Source organism: Onychomys torridus, chromosome 19 (assembly GCF_903995425.1).
Source record: "Onychomys torridus chromosome 19, mOncTor1.1, whole genome shotgun sequence".
In the NCBI taxonomy this organism is placed as follows: domain Eukaryota; kingdom Metazoa; phylum Chordata; class Mammalia; order Rodentia; family Cricetidae; genus Onychomys; species Onychomys torridus.
The window spans coordinates 41,725,743-41,747,182 of NC_050461.1; the positions used below are offsets into that span (position 1 = coordinate 41,725,743).

At 37.9% G+C, this 21,440-nt stretch overlaps 1 protein-coding gene across 5 annotated transcripts in view; it reads left to right on the forward strand.

Annotated features, from left to right (window-relative positions):
- Utrn (utrophin) overlaps positions 1-21,440 on the forward strand; it is a 495,948-nt gene that overhangs the window by 430,749 nt on the left and 43,759 nt on the right. For all 5 annotated transcript variants that reach the window (XM_036169031.1, XM_036169034.1, XM_036169032.1 and 2 more), the window contains 5 exons: positions 2,164-2,365; positions 8,864-8,949; positions 12,816-12,973; positions 15,225-15,391; positions 18,888-18,999. In XM_036169031.1, the coding sequence (XP_036024924.1) occupies positions 2,164-2,365; positions 8,864-8,949; positions 12,816-12,973; positions 15,225-15,391; positions 18,888-18,999 (725 nt within the window). The remainder of the gene's footprint in view (positions 1-2,163; positions 2,366-8,863; positions 8,950-12,815; positions 12,974-15,224; positions 15,392-18,887; positions 19,000-21,440) is intronic.

The following is a 21,440-nucleotide window of genomic DNA, read 5'->3' on the forward strand; positions in this document are numbered from 1 at the left end:
TAACAATTTTTTTTTTTGGCTGGGGGCTTTGGGTATAGTATCTGCCTCAGTAAGACCACAGGCCAAGCATGTATCACACATGCTACAATTATTTTCCCTAGTCAACTCCAAGACTGACTTAGCAACATCTCCTCCTGCTTTTGAATACCTCCCTCTACCTTGCCTCCATGGATTTCTTTATTTTTATTTTTGATTTTTGAGACAGGTTTCTCTGTAGTTTTGGAACCTGTCCTGGACTAGCTCTGTAGACCAGGCTGGCCTCAAACTCACAGAGATCCACCTGCCTCTGCCTCCCAAGTGCTGGGATTATAGGCATGTGCCACCACCATCCGGCTCTCCATGGATTTCTTATATCTTATCTTTCTTGTCTTTTGAGGCCCATTTCAAATTTTGACCCCCAGATAGTCTTTTCAAGTGGTCCTTCTACAAAGTCTTCCTAATCCAGACACCTGTAATCTACACACTACAGTATCCGAAGCTTGTGGTTGCTGACCTGGTGGCAGAACTGCATACCTGACCTTAAGTCATATTAAAAATACTTTATAGGGGGATAGAGAGATGATTCAGCAGAATGTTTGCTGATCTTTTGAAGGAACAGGGTTCAGTTCCCAGCACCCACATCAAATGGCTTACAACTGCCTGCAACTCTAGCTTCAGAAGACGGAATGCCATCTTCTGTTCTTCAAGGAGATTCCCACACATAGTATAAAGATGCACATAGACACAAAAATGAACATCAAGATAAATCTTTAAAAATACTTTATCAGATTACCTTCGCGCTACATACATAGGGTATATATAAAACATAGATGCCTCCTGTGTTAGACTTGAGTCCCATCCGCAACAGCCCTTGCTGAGTTTATGCAAATGTTACAACACTATAAAGGTAGAGAAATGGAAAATGCAAAATACTTCCCTTACAGCATTTCCTGCTACAAATTCTTAGCCTGTGTCTGCTCTCACAGACATTTGTACATTGTTCTCAAAGATGTGATTGTTCTTCCTGTTAGTAGTATTGCCCAGATGCTTCTTAAGAAGGGGTTTCCTGTTAATAGTGTTACCCAGATACATCTTAAGGGGTTCCTTGTACACTCTAATTGCTCTAGCACTGGCCTTGCCCACCATCTGTGATTTATACATGAAGAATACAGATGAAATCAAATATGTGAAGACCAGTGATCTGTAAGCCCATCTGAATCCATCTTAGCTACAGGTTGTCTGAAAGGCAAAACAACATGGGAAGTAGGCCTGATTTGGGCCAGTTTCAGTTGTTCAGGATAATTCTAATTTGATTCTCTTCAAGTAGTAGAGAGCTGTTAATTTTCTATAAAACCTGGTTCTTTTTATTTATTTGTTTATTTGCTTCATTGTTTTAAAAACTATCTTCAGTGACTTTCTAGTGTCACTATATACATTTACAAAGACTATTAAGGAATGATTAGTTTGACAGTGGAATAAAGACTGGCTGGTTGAAGGACACTAGATTGTAATTAGAACTAAGATTTGGGTGTGCTGTTGTTGTGACCACAGAGAACAAAAGTTGCTTTACATTTCAAAGAGCTAGAATAAAGGATTTTGAATGTTTTTTTTTTTTTCTACAAAAATGATGTTTGAGGAGATGATGGGTTACTCTGATCTGAACATCACACAGTGTAGACATGTGCTGAAAGCATGGAGTTCCTCATCAATCCGTGCAACTTTGGTGTTTCAATGAGTATCACTTAAAAATAAATGTAGAAAACGTAACAAATTAGCAAAAAGGGATAGGTGGAAAGTGGTGAGCTGTCTTCACAAGTGAAGATGAGGTGAGCAACGTGTTAACTTGAAGTGTTCTGATGTTTGAAATAATCCTAGAGACTTAGACCCTTCTATATCGAAAGAACCTAAAAACAGGAATGCCAAAAAGGAAGGAATTCAAAGGTCAAAAAATGAGAAGAGCTCCAGAGGCTGTGGAGTTTAGATGAAAAAGCACCAAGGTGGATAGAAGAAGATAATGGAAATGAAAGAATGGAAGTGTTGTTTATCCCGTTAACAGCTGAAGTTAACGAGAAGCATCAGCTCATGAGTTGAACATTCTAAGTGCTAGAGAATAGAATTGCTTGTGCTTCTGTGATGTTATATAAGGCAATGACTGCCCCTAATTCTTTCTTCTCATCTGATTAGTGGATCTGTTAGAGCTAAACACCACGAACGAAGTTTTCAAGCAGCACAAACTAAACCAAAATGATCAGCTCCTGAGTGTCCCAGATGTCATCAACTGTCTGACCACAACCTACGACGGCCTTGAACAATTGCATAAGGACCTGGTCAATGTCCCGCTCTGCGTCGATATGTGTCTCAACTGGTTGCTCAATGTATATGACACGTAAGTTTGTAATTTATCCATTAAAGGACCATAAGTAAAACAGGTTGATAATAAACTTGGCAGTATCATCATCCTCATCATCTTTGTCATCATTATTATCTTTATCGTCATCATTATTGGGTGATACTAGAGTTCTAACCCAAGAACAAGCTTGCACATGCTAGATAAACACTTTACCACTGAGCTACATCCCAGGCCCTAAAGTGTATTTTTTTTTAAAGTATGCTTTCATAATCCTTTTTTCCAATGGAAAGATTTCTTTTGATTGTTTAGAGTAAATGATTTTCAAAGTCATTTAGATCCTAACTAATAGTAGAATAAGAAAGAACACCTAACCGTTCTTTCACGACAGTCAAGAAAGGCTGTGAAAGTAGCATCCTTTGTCAAGAAGCAACTAGGGAAGCCTAACCTAGTCTGATTCCTTTCTCTCTGTTCCTTACTGTCTTAATGTATTATTTTCAAAAGAAAAAAAACTTACATTTACTGTGAATTAAAATGATTTATTGGCATATAAGAATCTTTGTATGATGATTTGAGGGCAATTTGGAAAGCAATGAATAAGACTCCATATGTCTTTAAATCTTAGGTACATAGCCATTGTGGTTATGTTTGTATAAGATGCTTCTAAACAATTGATGCTATAGGACACTACCATGTGTAACTGACCTTTTCTCACCCTGATGTTGATCACCCTCAGCTTCCAGCCCAGTTCATCCTCCCATTCCCATGACCCTTCTGATTTTGACAATGTATTTGTGCACTAATCAGTTACGAAGACTTGCTGTGAGCTGGCATTTCGGAAATACTGAGAATTATTCCTTCTTCTGGTAGGGGGTTGAAGTATGCAAAGATGAAGAAGAGAATGAAGACTGGTGCTTTTCTCCCCACTTCTAAAAGTTAGTTCCCATTAACTAGCTATGGGGAATTTGCATTTGTCAGACTTCCATTTGAAGAGGAAGAGGATAGATGTTATTCATAAGTGCACATGTTAAGCCCCTGAATGATTCTGTATAAGAAATAAATGATGATGATGATGATGATGATGATGATGATAGCTTTAGACACAGTTTATCTATAATTTTTGTTTACTCTTTTCATTAGAAAAATCCCTTTATCTTTTAATATCAACAAATACCATAAAGACTTTTTAGAAAAAATAAGGTAGTCATTGTGTGCCTGAGTGTGCCTGAGGATGAGGCTCAGTTACTAGAAAAAAGTATAGGATTTAGTGCAATACGTTGCTGTATGGTGTCTTTTTATATGTTGTGTTTTAATTCTCTTAGGGTACAATATTAATGTTTGCATTAATATCTTATTAATTTAGACATTTGAAGCCTCAAACGAGATCTTTTCTACAGTAAATTTACAAAAAAAAATAGCTGTTTATCTCAATGTTTTTTTGTATAGTAACCTATAAAATGAATTCACACCCCAGGAAGAAAGCTAAGTTAGAACACTTGGGGGACTTCATCTGACCCTGTGAAATAGCATTGAGAAAGATATCTTGATCAAATTTTATGGAGAACACCTTTCCCCTGTAGTGGTGTCTGGCTATGACAACGTTAGATTTCTACGCTACTGAAACAAAACTGGTAGGCTGGCTTGCCTAAACATCATTTCCTCGTGTTTGTAAAGGCTAAAAGACTGAGATCAGGGTGTTGTCAGGGTTGATTGGTTTTTTGTTGTTTTCCTCCAGATTCTCTCTCATTGGCTTTTCACTGGCTGTCTTCTCTCTGTTATATGCCTGATTGATTTTTTTCCTACAGGCATGCCAGGCATACTGGACTAGGGTCTGCTCTTCCCAACCTCCTTTTACCTCACTGCTTCAAGATGCAGTTGGTGAGAAGAGCAGTGTTCTAAGATACAAGGAGTTAGAACTTCTGGTGGATAAATTGTCAGAGGAGCACAGCTATGCTCAGAATGGACACATAAGCTATAGAACATGTACACATAGAATGGACTTGTGTCTAGAACAAGGGAGTAGGACTCACAAGTATGTAAAATGTTGTGATTCATTTCTGGTAGTTAAGTGTTGGCATAATTCCATTTCTGACTGTCAGATGTGAACACATGAAAATGCCACACTGATGCAGTTCTTTTTTTTTTTTAACTTCAAAGATAATGCCTTGAAAGGTATCATTGTTCCATTTTAATGGAGAAAAAGTCTGCAAGACTTACCTCCCTTTTATGCCAGTGAAATATATCAATCACCCTTCTGGGTCAGCTGGGTTCTTGGAGTAAATGAATTAAGCCAAGGAAAAATGAGTTACTCTGTAGGCAGTAATCTCCAATGCCCAGAGTTGACAGCCTAAGTTTCTCTACTGTGTGTGGCTTATTCATTTATCTAAGCAATGGCTGTTAACTCTATTTCAAGCAGTGGTACTCTGAGTGAATCTGATAAACTATAATTTACTCCTTTCAGAGTAGGGATCCTGGACATTACAGGATCTTAGGAAGTCTTTGAACTTAAAAATGATGCCCATGTGCAGCAATTTTTTTTAAGTTTTATGTAACAGAGTTATTGTTCTTTTAGAAAATGTTTTGACAGAGATTTACTTTGATCATAGGTGTTGGGGTAGAGAAAAAGTTTCTTAGGAAAAGGACAGTGTACACCTAAGACAGATAAGCAGAAAGAGTTGCGTAGATTTACTTATTTTCACATCATAATTCATTCATTCATTCATTCATTCTAGTCAGTAACCCAGCACTATCATAAATAGCTGATGAGATCAGCTCTCACAGAAGGAGGCATACTTTGGATAGTCATGTGAGATGTTTCAGGCCATGACTGACTTGCCCCTTGCTGTAGGTGAGGTAACTCAGCCAGGTGGGAAAGGAACTGTTTATTTGATGAGCAAGAAATTCAAGAAAGAGGACGTTCCTGTTATCTCCTTGAAGAGCTTGCTTCTCGAGGCCTTCTACTAGCCTCTAGCTCTCAAAGTTTCTACTACCTCCAAAGAGCATCACGTGAAAGACTAAGCCTTTAACACATGAGCCTTGGGGAGCACTTCAGATATAAATTATAACATTATTGTGTATTTTCAACTATTTTATTTATTGCAGTATGATGCAACCAGGACAGACCTTCTCAACTGCAACTTAAAATAATGAGTCATGCAAACAGAGGAGATTAAAGAATTCTAATCTAAGTGTGGCTTAGAGATGAGATACCATCTTTCCATTCTGCTCTCCATTTAACTGATTGAAAAACCGACACAGTGAGATGCCAGAGTTTATCTGTAACCACTTGTTACAAAAGAATCATAGTTAGAGGACTAATTTGCAGGGTTTTTGTTTCCTGGTCGCATGGATATTCTCATCACATTGCTATTGCTAGGCCAATCACACATTATAAATCAAGTAAACTTTCAAGTTTTCACATGTACCCAGATTCTCTTTATATTATACATTACCTGCTTTGGTTGCCATGTGACTTGGCAACTACTTAACTTTGGCATATCAATTTCTCATCTGAAAAGTCGAGGTAAGAAATCTGCATAGCTTACCACACAAAAGTTGAGTATGAAGGGCAAATCAGCTAATATGTATAGAAAGGGCTTTAGAAACTGTAGCTATCAAATTGATTCTACTTATGAATTCACAGGCTCCCTCAGTCTTCATCTTCCCAGGTTAAAAAGTCTTAATTTCACAATCTTCCTTCTAGATTTAATGGAAATCAAAATTGTTTAAATCATGCTTCAGAGCAATAGTCTGGAACACTTGGTTCAGACATTTTTTTTTCTCTATAGAGAATATTAGCTTCATTTGTTATAGTAAGTCATATTTTCCCTACTATTCTGAGATGAATATAATTTTAAAGGCACTTAACTTCACAGTTAAACTAATTTCAGAAGTTACTTTCAAAAACTGTCAGGGGAACTGAATACTTAGCTATTGGGCTAAATCACTCACTCATGCATTTTATTGGCTCTGAGATGCATCTCTGATTAGATATCCTACTTAACATCAAAGCTGTCTATGGTATGGTCCCATGTATGCACAGATTGATTACCAGTGGGCCTGAATAAAAATGCTCACCCCATCCTAAGTTTTGGAGGGGATATGTTTGCACCCATGCCTGTGTCCTTTTGCTCAGGCTTTTGCCGTGACATCCCATGTCTGGCTGTACACTCCTCTTTCTTTGAAGAAAGAGGGCAATATGAGGAATTGAACCTAGAGCTTCCTCCATGCAATGCAAGCATGCTGCCACTGAGCTCAAACTGCAGGCCTCGATTTGGACTTTATTAGCTTTGAGAAGCTGTGGACTGCTCAAGGTGCTCCCAAGAGCCTACCAACCACAGTGACCTTGTGTTTCATTTTTCATTTCCACACGGTTGATATTGTGTATTCCCTAGTCAGTCTCTTGTCTTACTCCCTTAGCTAGTGTGTGAGTTTATTGAGTAAGAATCACGTCCTCTGGTTTTTCTTGATCCCTAAAGTTCATAGACTAATTCTGGGATCATCAATTACAGGAAGCCTTTATAACTTCTGGTGGTGGATTGGATTGATGATCGACTTGTCTTCCTCATGATGTATCTCTCTGGTGTTTTCTCAGTAGACTGAAGGTTGGGTTCTACTGGTGCTGTTCTGATCCCTTAAAGGACTGCTTTCATGTCCCTTAGTGCATTCATTCAATAGTCTTTATTATTTTCTACAAGTCAATTGTCTGTGTTCAGAGGGTAAACACTTTCTAACTCTTGAAAAGAAGAGAATAAACATTGTCTATTTCCTGTGATAATTTGAAAATCCTAAAAAAGTTAAGTTAAACATGATTTGTATCATGGCTCAGGGTTTTTTTTTTTTTTTTTTTTTTTTTTTTTGAACTGGCTGTTATTTCTTGTGACTAGTCTGGCCTAGAACTTGTAATTTCATTTTATTTTATTATTTTTTTTCGTCTCTGCCTCAAGTGCTGAGAGTACAGATGTTGCTACCACATTCAGCTATAATTTAAGCATGCTTTCTTTTTTAAAAGAACATTGATATGTTTTTGTATCATGGTATATTTAGTTGGTCATTTATCACTTGAGAATGGAAAAATATTAATGAGCATGGCTAGCAAAAAACCAGCAAACCAGGAGTTAAAGGTAATTAGCAATGAGATCCTTTCACACTCCACCTTCATGTTATAAATATTTATGTATTTTAAAAATAATGTAGGTTACAAAGAGTACTAGTTACTTTCTTTTGTTGTCATTAAACCCCATGGCCAAGGCAGCTTACAGAAGGAAGAGTTTATTTGAGCTTGCAGTCCCGGGGCACAAGAGTTCAGGACCGTCATGAGAAAGTGGCAGGCATGGCTGCATTATGGTGGTTAGAGCAGGAAGCAGAGTGAGTCCACACCCAATAACATAACCTCCTCCAGCAAGGCCACACCTGCTAAACCTGCCCACACAGCCACCAAGTGGTGACCAAGAATTCAAACATCTGAATCTATAGGGAGCGTTCCCATTCAAACACCACACCTCCTAAACCTACCCAACGGTGCCACCAATCAGGAACCAATTTCAAATACTAACGAGGACATTCCTCATTGAAACTACTACACTGAATCTTATGTGTCCGTATAATAATGTGAACATTTGCGTATTGGTTTTAAGTGCACTATATGTGTGAACCTAAACTGAAAACTAGTAGTGGAGTTGTGAGACAATAGCTGTAATGATAAGGCTTTTTATTGGACTGTGTGGTGTTCCACTGCAAATACTGTGGTGTCTTATTAGTTTTTCGGTGCTTTTCCCAACTTTGGTATCTCCTACCATGACCAGCTCTTGTTTAACAGGTACTAATACTCTGATAGACATAAGAATAAAGACAGCCCTGCTTTTACAGATCAAATAAATCTCTCTTTTAGTCAATTCATAAGTGAAACTGAAATGGTGTCTCACTAGCTTAGTGTGAAAGTATTTCCTAGTGCTTGTTAATTAATACATCCCATTTTTAATTATAATTTCATGCTTCCACTAATACAGATTTCACACCTGCCTATTTGAAATCATTCACTATTAAAATTATAATGATTTATAGACTACATTCACAAAGATCAAAGTATATGAAGACAGCAAGTTTTAAAGTTTTACAAACACTGAGTCTTCAATATGTAATTTTCTACATTTTTTACATTTGATTTTTAATTTATTAGTATTCCTCTTTTGCTATATCATGTTGCATGCATACTCCATGTAGGTTTTATGTATTGATTTTGCATTTATAATCAACATATTTTATTTATAGTTCTTTTTAAAGTGAGCTCATTTTGGTTATATGCTTGCTGTTTTTATATTCCTTTAATTTGTTCTTGTGCTGTATGTTGTGTGTAAAATGACTTCAGTCTATTTTCCTGAACTTCTTAAAGACCATTGTTAAACTATGTCACGAAGTTGTGGTATAGGTTTGACAGTAATTGTTAAAACTAAATAGAAAAGTTGTTTGCTCTCAAGAAAACGACATTTAGCATATTGTATATAGTTTTAAATGCATATAACCATCTTATAATTTCAGGGGTCGGACTGGAAAAATTAGAGTTCAGAGTCTGAAGATTGGACTGATGTCTCTCTCCAAAGGCCTCTTAGAAGAAAAATACCGATGTATGTAAGACCTTCTATAGCATGGCGCTTCCAATAATAATATCCATTCACCAAGGACTGATTTTATATAGCTTGCTATAATGCTAGTTTCCATTTTTGAGAACTTTAATATACACATACCAGTTTGGGCAAAGAGAATCAGGTTTGTGCAATTTGAGAAACTAATAATTGTAGGGTCACAGGTGAGGTGACTTGATGGCATAAGAACCATGCACAAATGTGCATCTCATTTAATTCTTAGAATATTCTTCTCATAATGAAGGGTTCAAAATTTCCTTCTTTTTCTTTTTTTTTTTTTAAGCTGTGCAAATTAATGCCAAAACAAGTCAAGAACCTAGTCTAGTCAAAGGCTGTGAGCCATTAAAATGTTGGGCTTGAACTAGAAGCAACATTTTTTAGGGGAGTTGGGCTACCATATGCATTTTTTTTAAAGCCATTGTGGATAGATATGTCAGTCTTACATCTATAGACTTGGCTTTTCTATGACTCCAACCCCCCTTTACCCCCTCTTCTTTTTTTCTCTTATGTTTATGTTCAATGCTTAAAAAAAAAAAAAAAAAAAAAAGTAAGAGGGACTAAAACTTTTACTAGCATTAATTCTGAATAGTTACATTTTATAGTTTTAGCACTGTGAAATGATAAATGCTTTCATTTTTATTTTGGTTGTTTATAGTCATTCAGTAAACCATCAGTGCCCTTTTAGCTCTCCACTACTTTGCATGCTCAAGAGACAGGGAGACCTGCATTGACCCCTCTCCCACTTAGTGACCAAGTGTCATTAGGTAGATGCCTTGATCCCCTTGAGTATTTCTAGCCAGAAGTAATGTTACTTCTGTTTCCTGGTGCACTGAGCTGCATTTCAGAGGGTGAAAGATGAAGCCAACTATTGCAGCCTTGAAAGGAAGTTGAGATAATGCATTACATGTTGACAAAGAAATCAGTGGTCAAATAAATGATCCCCACCCCCGTAGGTCTCCAAACTCATTACCACAGTAGCCGTCTTTAAGTTTAACTTGTCCAGAAAAGATAAGTAACTTGTTACTGCTAAGTCCATTTCCAGATGATTCTGTGCAGATAAATCTGTGTATTTGGGGGAGAGGATGGAAGATAATTCATGAATGGGAAGACGTCAGAAGACAAAAGATGGGTACAAGGAAGGATGGAAGATAATTCATGAATGGGAAGACATCAGAAGACAAAAGATGGGTACAAGGAAGGATGGGAAATAATTCATGAATGGGAAGACATCAGAAGACAAAAGATGGGTACAAGGAAGGATGGAAGTAAGGGGGTCTATTGATGGCTCAGTGGTCCAACATATGCTAAGTATGCACAAGGCCCTGGGTCCCACCCCCAGAATCAAGAAAACAAACTGTTTCCCCAAAATGAAGATATTTGGTCATTGATCTTATTACTTAGCTAAATTTCATCTCTCTAAAAACATGCTGCATTCAACATCATGTACTTTTATGGATTACTTTTAGATTTTTTTGATTTTGAGTGTGAAGCCTAGAACCCGTAAGCATGATTTTCTAACATAATTTGATAAAAATGTTAAGAGAAGAGATGTGGATTTGCATGGAGCATAAATTTACTATGGGATCAGGAGATGGGAGTCTATGATTCTGTGTGAGCCCTGCAAGCCATGTAGATAAAAGAAAAACAAATAGCCTTATATAAAATTTGGTTGGTGGCCCTTTGTTTAGAACTTCAGAAATCTTCATCATTACCAGGAAAAGATATGATCTCCAAAGCTGAGAACTTGGCATTTCTAAAATGACTGAGAAAGGAAAGAATAACCAAAAAAATCAGCATTCTAAACTTAGGGAAATATTTTTCTTTCTAATCATCTGTGATTCAGGGATTTCATACACTCCTGGAAGACTGGGGGCTTTAAAAGTAACAGTTACATCATAGTGCTGAGTGGACACTAAAATGAATGCAAACTCAAGCTCAAGATTTGCATTTTCTGCAAAACAGCATTAAATGCTTAGTTTGGGTAAGGAAGAAGCAGCCCAGGAAGAAGGGAAGTATTACAAGTTCCTGCTATTTAATGTAACCCACGATAGATGCCACTTTAGGATATAATTAAGTAAGAAATCTCTTGGGTTAACTCTTTAATCTAAGTCTTTCCCTCAATATTAAAACTCTGGAAATGTTCTGAGGTTCAGTTTTGCTTCTTATATTGAAACCCTTAGCAACATTGACTCCATACTTGATTTCCCCAGTGTTGTGAGAACATCTTTTCATGATTATTTTCTTTGTGAGAATTAATATTCAAGACAAATTGCTCTTCAGACTCAGTGGCAAGAGCCAGCCATAGGAAAACAGGTTTTGTGAGTCAGAAGTCTCCACCCTGCTGGTATTTATGACTTGTGACTTAATGTGAATGGCTCTGGAGTTGATTTGGCTTTCAATGCAAATGGCCGAGAACTTGATGGCTTCACAGAAGCACAATCACCAAGCACCTTTTGAAGAACTCTTTGCATCTCCTCTGGGTTGACTTATTCCACTGTGCCTCTTGATGGTTGTTTTTTAAATTAAACAAGTTGTGGCCCATTCTTGCATCCTCATACTGCTTTTTGTGTCTGACTATAATAATAAGAACATAGAACTGTACTTGGTGACACTTACTTCTCTAGCATCTGTGAGTAATCTCACCTTCTTTGTGACATAGCAGCATAGCTGTCTGCCTAAGGAAGACAGGTGTCCTTATAATTGAAGCTGCATCTCATTGTAATTACTGTGTCAATATCACTCAGTATGCTTCAGCTTGGAACTCCACTGTTGACACTGTTAGCACTGGCATCCTTCTCCTTTGACAAGAGGAGCATGACATTTTATCTGCTATTCATTTATCGGATATTGTTGAGGATAGTTTTGTAGAAGCTCCCAAGTATTTACTCCTCTTTCTTCTGTTCTTACTACCACATGAAGAGCATTTAGACAGCATGTCTCTTGAGCATTAGACTTGAAAACACCTCCCAAACGTGTCAATTTCTGTAACAGAGGAATTGTTTTTTATTAGCTGTGTTTCCCTGTTGAAAAACTGACTTTCTTTACTACATTAGAATCTTGAATGGAGAGCTTATAATAATTGTGATCCTCAAAATGTTACCAATAGTGGATCCAAGATAAACATCCTGGGAAGAGGGGTTTTAATGTTGTTGATTTAAGGAACTTAGGAAAAACAAAACAAAACACTGTTTTTGTTTAAGCATAAGAATGGCAAAAGATACAAACATTTTTTAAGTGTTAAAATTGAAAAAATATGTTTCATTACATAGAATAAAACAAAAATAACTTATAGGGCTAGTAGATTCCTAAAATGAAGAACTAAACCTCCTTATATTTTTATATTTGCAAAATAAAGTAGATATGAACATACACATACCTAAAAGAAAAGGAAATGCATGTTCACATAATATTGATTTTGTGAGTGAACACAGAAGTTGGTAAATCAATTGATAAAATATAAAGGTATACTTTATAAACTATGTCTTTTATCAAATCATAAGCGAAGCTTTATTTTTCCACATTCTCTTTCTTAAGGGGATATCTTATAAAGACCATAAAACTAACTGATGTATATTTATTGTAGTATTTTAAAAGATACTTCTGATTATATGTATTGACAAGTAAAATCAGATATTCTTGGACCCTGGGTCATGTAGATCTGACCATAGCTAGCAGATTAAGAGCCTTCGAACTCAATAGAAATCTGGTCTCCATCATGACCCTCCACATTTTTTTTTTGTTGTTGTTTTTAAGTTTACATAGTTCAATCCACATCACCGAAGATATGTTTTAAATAAGATAACACTTTGAGTGGGTAGATGATAATGTCATATTCTCTCTCTTTGTAGGTCTCTTTAAGGAGGTGGCAGGGCCAACAGAGATGTGCGACCAGCGGCAGCTAGGCCTGCTACTTCATGACGCCATCCAGATCCCTCGGCAGCTCGGGGAAGTAGCAGCCTTTGGGGGCAGTAACATTGAGCCCAGTGTTCGAAGCTGCTTCCAGCAGGTAAGCATGAGCATCAAGGGTGTGTAGGTTGTGTTGAGAAAGAGACTTAAAGGTGCTTCCAAGAAGCAAATCAGTTAGATGGACTAGAATCAAATAGTGTGGAGTGGGGTACTAGCCCTTTAAGCGGATATTTTGTTTCTTAAGGCATGTTGGATTCAAAGAATAGTAAAACCTGGATAGAGATATGTATCTTTTTCATGAAGTATAAATTGAAGTGCGATGTCTGAATTTGAATGCCCCTGGCTCTGTCTTCATTTATTATCACTCATCTGCTTGTTCTCAGCTTTCCATCATACTCACTTCATGCCCTGATTCCTGCTTCCACACCCTCTCATGTCTAAATGTGTCTTCTGTTTGGAATGCTCTCCTTTTCTGTACATATGCTCTCTTCTCTGCTTGTCCTGTTCTGTCTTTCCATGTTGACTTAGCTCTTGAGTCCTCTGAATGTCCTCCTCAAACCCTATCAGATGAGGATACTCTCCCCACTTTCATGTCCTCTCCCTCCTCATGCTCACTACAGTAGGACATCATACTGAATTGTGTAATTAGTTGTGTAGTATTGCCTTTTCCTTGCACACCCATGCTTCATGAAGACAAGTTGTGCCTGTCACATACCTTATATCCTTATATCCAGTCTTAGGCTGCTCATGCTGCTATAGCAGAATGCACGAACTGGATGGCTTATGAACAACAGAGATGTATTCCTCAGTTCTAGAGGCCAAGAACCTGAAGACAAGTTTCCAGCAGACTTGACATGTGCTGACCGAAGGAATTCTGACAGCGCTTGCTTGTTGGTAGAAGAGGGGCTTGCCCCATGTACTTCAGAAGAACATAAACATCTGATGCTTATCCCTTCATGATACATTGAACCTTATATTGACTTTAAAACATGCCTGTTTATTGAATGAATAAATATGCCTTAATGTTCTTTGTAGGGAAAGAGTCATATACAAAGTTTTCAGTGATCTGAGTTGCTAATTTTCACCTGGGAAAGAACTGTAGTTTCTTTTTTAAATGCTTACTGTGCATAAGCACATTTATAAATGCTACTGATGTCATCCATATGCATAAAGTTAGAAACCTACAGATATTTTTCCAAAGCATAGCCAATGATTTATCACTGCTGAGAAAAAAAATGCTCACACTCTATCTTTGAGGAGAATCAATGTCATGGGTTATTACATTTTATAATGGACTTCTTTCTTATTTTAGAAAGAAAAAATACTACATGATTTTTTAAAATATGATTTATGGTCATGTATGTCAGTGCGCAGAGTGACCTCAACCACAGAGGGAAGAGGCAGTTGGTGAAATTTTCCCCTGCTGTCACACACAAATGATTTGAGGATTTGAGAAAGGCTTGAGATCTATCCTGATAAGCTTTGAGAGCCTGTGAAGCATATTTGTACCAGTCAGCCTCCAGTGTGATGGTGTGACAGTACAAGGATAAGACACAGCAATGACTCCCTTTACTCAGCATTTGTGAATGCCTTCCACTTTGTTGGGTTACCAGTGAGTCCTCACCTTCATACATTTACCATGTTAGATAAGTGAGTTTGACAGAATTAAAGAATGTATGTGGAAAGGTTGCCTGGAAGTGTGCGTGCATGTGTGTGTGTGTGTGTGTGTGTATGTGTGTGTGTGTGTGTGTGTGTGTGTGTTTTCTATTTTGCTTCCTTCTTTTCTCTTTGGGTATTGATGGTCTTGGTAGATTGCTTAGTTGTAAAGGGATGGCTGTATAAGCATGAAGACCTGAGAGTATATCCCCACAACCCACTTAAGTCTGGTGCAGTAGTACATGGCACATGCTTGTAAGCATTGAGGAGGCAGAGACGGGAAGATCTTTGGGGTTCAATGGCCAGATAATCTAGCCTATCCATGAACTCTAGGCTAATGAGAGGCCCTGTCTCAAAAGCAGGGAATGGAACCTGAGATTGGCCACTGACCTCTGCATGCCTGTGAACATACATGAAAGTGTACCTGTGGATTTGCACATTAAAAAACACACAAATAAAAAATAAAATCTGAGCATTAAGGAATTTCCCCCCCTCCCCACTCTTTTATGGAAAATGACTCCTTTTTTCCCCTGCATTTTTTCTGTTTTTAGTTTCTAGAATTTTCTGACCTTGAAGAACCTATTTGTGACGACACTGAACTGGAGTCACATGGCTTTTCTCTCATGTAGATTGGCAGCAGAAGCACTTGCTGAGGCTTCACTGATGAGCTGTTCTTCACTTTGTTTCTTCCCCAGAATAACAACAAGCCAGAGATCAGTGTGAAGGAGTTTATAGACTGGATGCGTTTGGAACCACAGTCCATGGTGTGGTTGCCGGTTCTGCATCGGGTGGCAGCTGCCGAGACTGCAAAACATCAGGCCAAATGCAACATCTGCAAAGAATGTCCGATTGTTGGGTTCAGGTGAGGTGCAATAAGGGAAAGCAGAACTCACTGGTTTCTGTTCTTGTGTGCTGTCTCGTGGTATGCTTCTCATCCCTCCTCATGTCCTATCTGGTGGTGTACCTTTTGAGTTCATGTGGTACTTGGCATTGTGCATCCTTCTAAAGTGGCATTCCTTCTCTTCATCTATGTGCAAACTTCTTTTTGTTCTTATAGTTGTTAATAAATGCTTTAGTCCAGAATCGGGAATTTTTTATGAATAACTCTTTACTGAGGCCATAGGAACGTTCATGCAGGATAATTGCATTGTAGATTACATACACACAGTCTTGATCAAATTTGTTGGCTGTTCCACATTGTTTGGGATCAAACTTAGTAAGATGGGAACAACATGTAAAATATGATGAGAGGTCATCAATAACTCCATGTCACCTCTGCTAAGTTTATTGTGATCAATCCTACTTTACACCTGCCCATTAATAATACTGCTAACATATATTGTCTCTCTTCCATCCCCCACCTGTTCCTCTGTGAGTGTATATGTTCATATTCTAGGATGTGTGTGTATGTACATGGAGACGAGAGGTGGAAGTCAAATGTCTTCATCTTCCTCGGTCGGTCAGTCTCCATCTTATTTTTCATATAGAGCTCTCACTGGATCTGGAGCTGGAATTCAGCTAAGCTGACCAGCAGGTGCCAGGCATCTTCCTGCCTCCACTTCCCCAGTACTCTGATTACAGGTGCATGCTACTAGGCCCAACTTTTTTATATGGGCTCTGAATTCAGATCCTCATGCTTGGCTGAGCCAGCCCTCCTTGGCCCAGTCTACCTTGTAGTGTTCTCACTGAGTCAAGGTCATTGGCTTATGACCTTGGAGGAGGCCATGTAGGGCCTATGTACCATGTTTTTCACAGGGTGGAGTGTTTGTTCATCCTGTTTCTTTCATCTCCTCTTGGGGTAAGGATGCATTAGACCTAGACTGTACTAGAGTCTAGGTAAGGATGCATTAGAGACTCCTAGACTGGCTCCTAGACTGTACTACATTCTTTTCCTGGGGTTTATGATTTCTGTTAGGAATAGTTACCAGATAAGTGTCCAGAGAAGTATGTGCTTTACGCAGCAAACACCAAGATCTTTCTGTTATTGCCCATAATGTATTGGTTATGGTCAGCCTGATACAGAAATACACTAAGACTACAAGTCATATTGAACTTTTCTGTAAAGTGGAACATGAGAAGTATGAATATCTAAGTGTAAGGTTTATTTTTATTTATGTGTATGCATGTGTATGTGCATGTTTGTGGGTATGCCCATAGAAGCCAGAAGAGGGTGTCAGATCCTCTGGAATTGGAGTTACTGTTGGTTATAAGCCATCCAACATGAGTGCTGGGGACCCAATTTGGATCCTCTGGAAGAGCAGCAAGCACTCTTAACCCATTGTGCCATCTCTGCAGCTCCTGTGTACTGAACTTTTGTGAAACTGCTGGAGTTTTTAGTAATTACTTTCAAATTGAATTTAAATTTTTTCTCAGTTTATTTACTTTCTATGCATTATATTGCCTGCATGTATGTCAATGGACCATATGCATGAAATGCCCATGGAGGCCATAAGAAGGTGTCAGATCCCATGGCGCTGGAGTTACAGATGGTTGTTAGCCATCATATGGGTGTTGGGAATCGAATCTGGGCCCTTTGGAAGTGCAATCAATGCTCTTAAGATGAGCCACCTTTCTAGCCCCTCACATTGAGTTTTAGTGAAACCTTAGATATACAGGGTGTTTTGTTTACCAAGCTGAGAATTGTCTCAGTTATAATTACACATAGCTACTCAACAGCAGCAGAATGAATGAGAGGCTTCATTTCCTTTCATGTAAATGAAATGCAAAGGCAGATAACCCAAGACCAGTGATGCTTGGTCATCTTGACCTTTAGAGTCCCTCTTATCCCCAGCTTGTGACTTGCACATTCACAGTGACCTCAGGCCAGCAAATTGGCTCTTCTGGATGTCACTTCCATCTTTAGTAAGGAGAGAAAATGAGTGTTCTTTCCAATTGCGTCAGTCCCTTAATATCCTACTGGGAACCCTGGCTCAGGACTTCATCCTGGATTGCCCTGCTTACCACCATCAGCAAGCAAGCCTGAGAAACAGTATTTTTAGCAGAGCGCATTGCTGAAATGTGCTGACAGTGCAAGAATTTCTCACTGATGAAGAAAAGGCAAGAGCCGTCAGCACAAAACAAGATTCCACTAAAGCAAAGACGATGTCAATCATACTTGTCAAGCTATGCCAATGGGTAGAAAGATGTTAGTACAAGTGATATGTCAAACCAGGACCATAAATGCAGCTGGGGTAAATAGATTGTCTCCAGATAACTTGCAAACAGCTTTGCATATCATTTTAAAAGCCCTTCATCACTCAACAGTTTATAATGCTAGCCTTACATAACCTTTCCATTTTGACTCTGCTAGGCTTAGCATTTATATTTTCCCCCTATAGAACAGCTATAATGTATGTTTCTTGGTTCCACCAGTCATCTTACCTGAGTGGAAGATTTGGGGGATGTTTTCCATTTAGACCCCAACTTAGAGTGTTGTTTCTGCAAATAGACATCAATGTGTAGTGTTATTTTCTATGAGAGGCTTAAAACAATATTTCTTTCAAGATTATGTATTCGTTACATAGTCAGGATTTTATTTAACATGTTCCTAGTGACAGGGTATATTTTAAAAAAAATTTTGTGTGCATTGGTATTTTGCCTGCATATGTGTGAGGGTGTCAGAAGACCTGTACTAGAGTTACAGACTAGTGTCATGTGGGTGCTGGGAATCAAACCCCAGTCCTCTGGAAGAGCAGCCAGTGCCTTTTACCACTGAACCATCTCTCCAGCCACCTACAGGGTATTTCTTGCTGTATTTTTTTTTTTTTCTAATGACTATTTTAAACAAAACCTAAACATTTTCATTGTAAAAACCAATGCTCTTGTGAAGGAATTTTATATTCATTTCTTACTGGTAATCTAATTGGTATTTTAAATTTATGTATATCAAACTCATTATCATAAATTTCCTCTGGCATTTCCTGTCCACATTCAGATATCATGCAGAATCTTCTGACATTGATATTTGACTTCTTATCATGTGTAAACATGTGCAAGCATGTTTAGGAATCTTAAGACACATTTGCATCTGTTTGTCATATTTCATTGCACACCTACATGCAATTCTCAGGAATAAAGAAAGTTTTTAAATTAAAAAAAAATTATGAAACTTACAAACAAAGTCTCTACTTCCTCTACTATCTGGGACTGCTTTCAGTAAATAAATAAATTCCAAAAAATGTTCTTCCTTTTCCCATCATTGGAGAGATGAATTGTCATTTCTAAATTGATGCTGAGATACAAACTTCCCTTGTTGTGGTAAATGTACTGTTGATTTGAACCAATGGTTTGTGCGCCTTACCAAGTGACTGGTTTAGATTAAGTATCAGGAGTGACAGCCACTCTTTTCTTCACCACAGGTATAGAAGCCTAAAACATTTTAATTATGATGTCTGCCAGAGTTGCTTCTTTTCGGGAAGAACAGCAAAGGGCCACAAATTACATTATCCGATGGTGGAATACTGTATCCCGGTGAGTACAGAGCTTTTGAACCCACTGATCAAGGATGATGTTTTTATTCATTTCATTTTTACTTAAAGTTTTTTTAAAAAACCTCTTTCAAGAATATTTGGTCATAATTTTTTGTTTTCTTTTAAGTATATGTGCTTCCTGTGTTGAATTAATTAAGAAAAATTCTTCATCACTCTGTTGTAAAATTTGTTAACTTCTTAAGTAGGTACTTTGATTTTAAACTTCTTTTAAGCAAATTAAGAACTGATACTGACTTACCTGTGTTGAAAATGAAACTATTTCCTGAAAATGACCATGTTTATCTTAGTCTTTTAAAGGATGTTTTCTGGGAAAATAAAGTTACACATTATCAAAATAAAAATAGAGAAATCAAAAATATCATTCATAGATTTAGTTTCTGAACAAACTAATCTTCTAATAGCTTTACATGTCCTAATTATATAAAAATCCGTATATGTATATATATATATATATATATATATATATATATATATACATACATACACACACATATACTTAATTTTCTTAAAGAAACTATGTAGCTCTGGCTGGCCTAGAGCTCACTATGTATATTGGACTGGTTTGAACATAAAAAGATCCGCCTACATCTGCTTCTTGAGTGCCAGGATTCAAGACATGCACTGCCATGCTTCCTGTTAATGTATTTTTTTATCCTGAGTTTTTCATTTGACTTTGTAGAAAATAGCTGCCCCCCCCCCATTTTTCCTTAGACAAAAGCTTCCCATCACAAAGTATTAATTGAATGAATGACTCTAATTGCCCTAACCACCTTTGAATTTAGGTCTTCAGTCTCCTATTGTTATAAGCCATCTTTAAAAGCATTCCTGAGAAGGTAGCAGCACTTTATGTGTGTGACATAAATTGTGTTTCCATTGAGTTAGTGACTAGAAGTGGTCATTTAGGTCAATGAATATGAGTATCTTCACAGCCAAAATACTTGATCCCAAGTCATATTCCAAAAGAGATCTCTGCCACCGTGTGTTGTTGCCACATTTGCTAATGTGTTCATCTTCCCATACTCCCCTCCCACACCCCCAGCACTGGATCCAGCTATTGTGGTTCTTTTGACATAAAGCTGCTTTGTCCTGAGATTATGTTCATTTTCTATCAGGAGCTATCCCTTAGCTTCCTCCCAAATCACACCGAAATTTATTCATAGAGTTGTGTATTTTCTTTGGTTTAGAGAATTAAGTAACTTTTTGGATCATAAACCTATACAAAGGCAGCTGTACTTATAAAATATACACATCATTCTCCAATTCTTGGTGTCTTATTTTAAGTAAATAGAGACTCATATATGGAGAGGAAATTTCTAGAAAATGTTGCTAAATTGTAATGGATGAAATAATCTTAATGCCTAACATTAACTAAGAAAATATTGCTCCCAAGGAAGTTTGGAAAGTCATTTATTACAGTTATTAATTTATTTACTAAATCAACTAATTGAATTCTTGCAGTGTGTCAGTCATTATTAGAGCTAGGTGCTAGTTGAAGTGGTAAGGACAGATTCTAGTCAATAGATGGTCCATATGCCTGTGTGAATGGTTATGTCTGTACACTTTGGTGCCCAGAAGTAAATGAGTGTATTAATAGAAGATTGCTGGCTAGGGGAGAGAGGAACAGGAAGTGAGGGTAAGCAGAAGACAAGGGAAAAGTGACAAAGGGCAGCCGGTGTGATGCCTGAGACCAGCTGCAGTTAGAGAAGTTAACACAAGTCTGCTTAGAGAATGGGAGACGCAGTCCCTTCTTGCCTGATAATCACCTTTCAGAGAAATGGTTTTCAAGGGCCAGAGCACAGGTTCCGAGTCCTCAGTCCTTTTTGATCTGTCTGTCCCCTTGGAGTGGTCAGGGCTTGTCTTCAGCTTTAGATGGGAACAAACAGTAATTTTTTTGAGCAGCATAGTTCCTTCAGGTAGATATGCTTTTAAGTGAAGCTGGGGGTGAGGGTCATAAGAAATAGGTAGCCTTGAGCTATCAGAAATTAAGATAATGTTTGTTCAAGTCTTTTAAAAGAAAACAGGGTTGGGTGGAAGGAATAATTTGAACTGAGAATGTACTATTTTTATAGGTCATAACTTTAACAGAGTAGAAGGCTAGCAGCCCCAGGTGTAGCTAGTTCAAGGAGAGAATCTGTCCCTAGTGTTTAGCTCTAAGGATTTGTTGGTTGCTCCCAGGAAAGACAAGATTACTGATGTTCCTGCTGCCGTCTACATAGGAGGAGGAAATCTGTGATATTGAGCAAGGAAACAAAGAAATGAGGTGAGGTTTCTGCCCTTGAAATCAGGATAGGGCAATACAATGATGAGAGGAGCCATTTTAGTCAAGGAAAACCAGGTCCTGCTTGAGCAGCCGACCTTTGGGTTGAACCTGAAGGGGGAGAGATTCAGCAGCCATGTAAAGAAGGTGGGTAGAGTAACAGA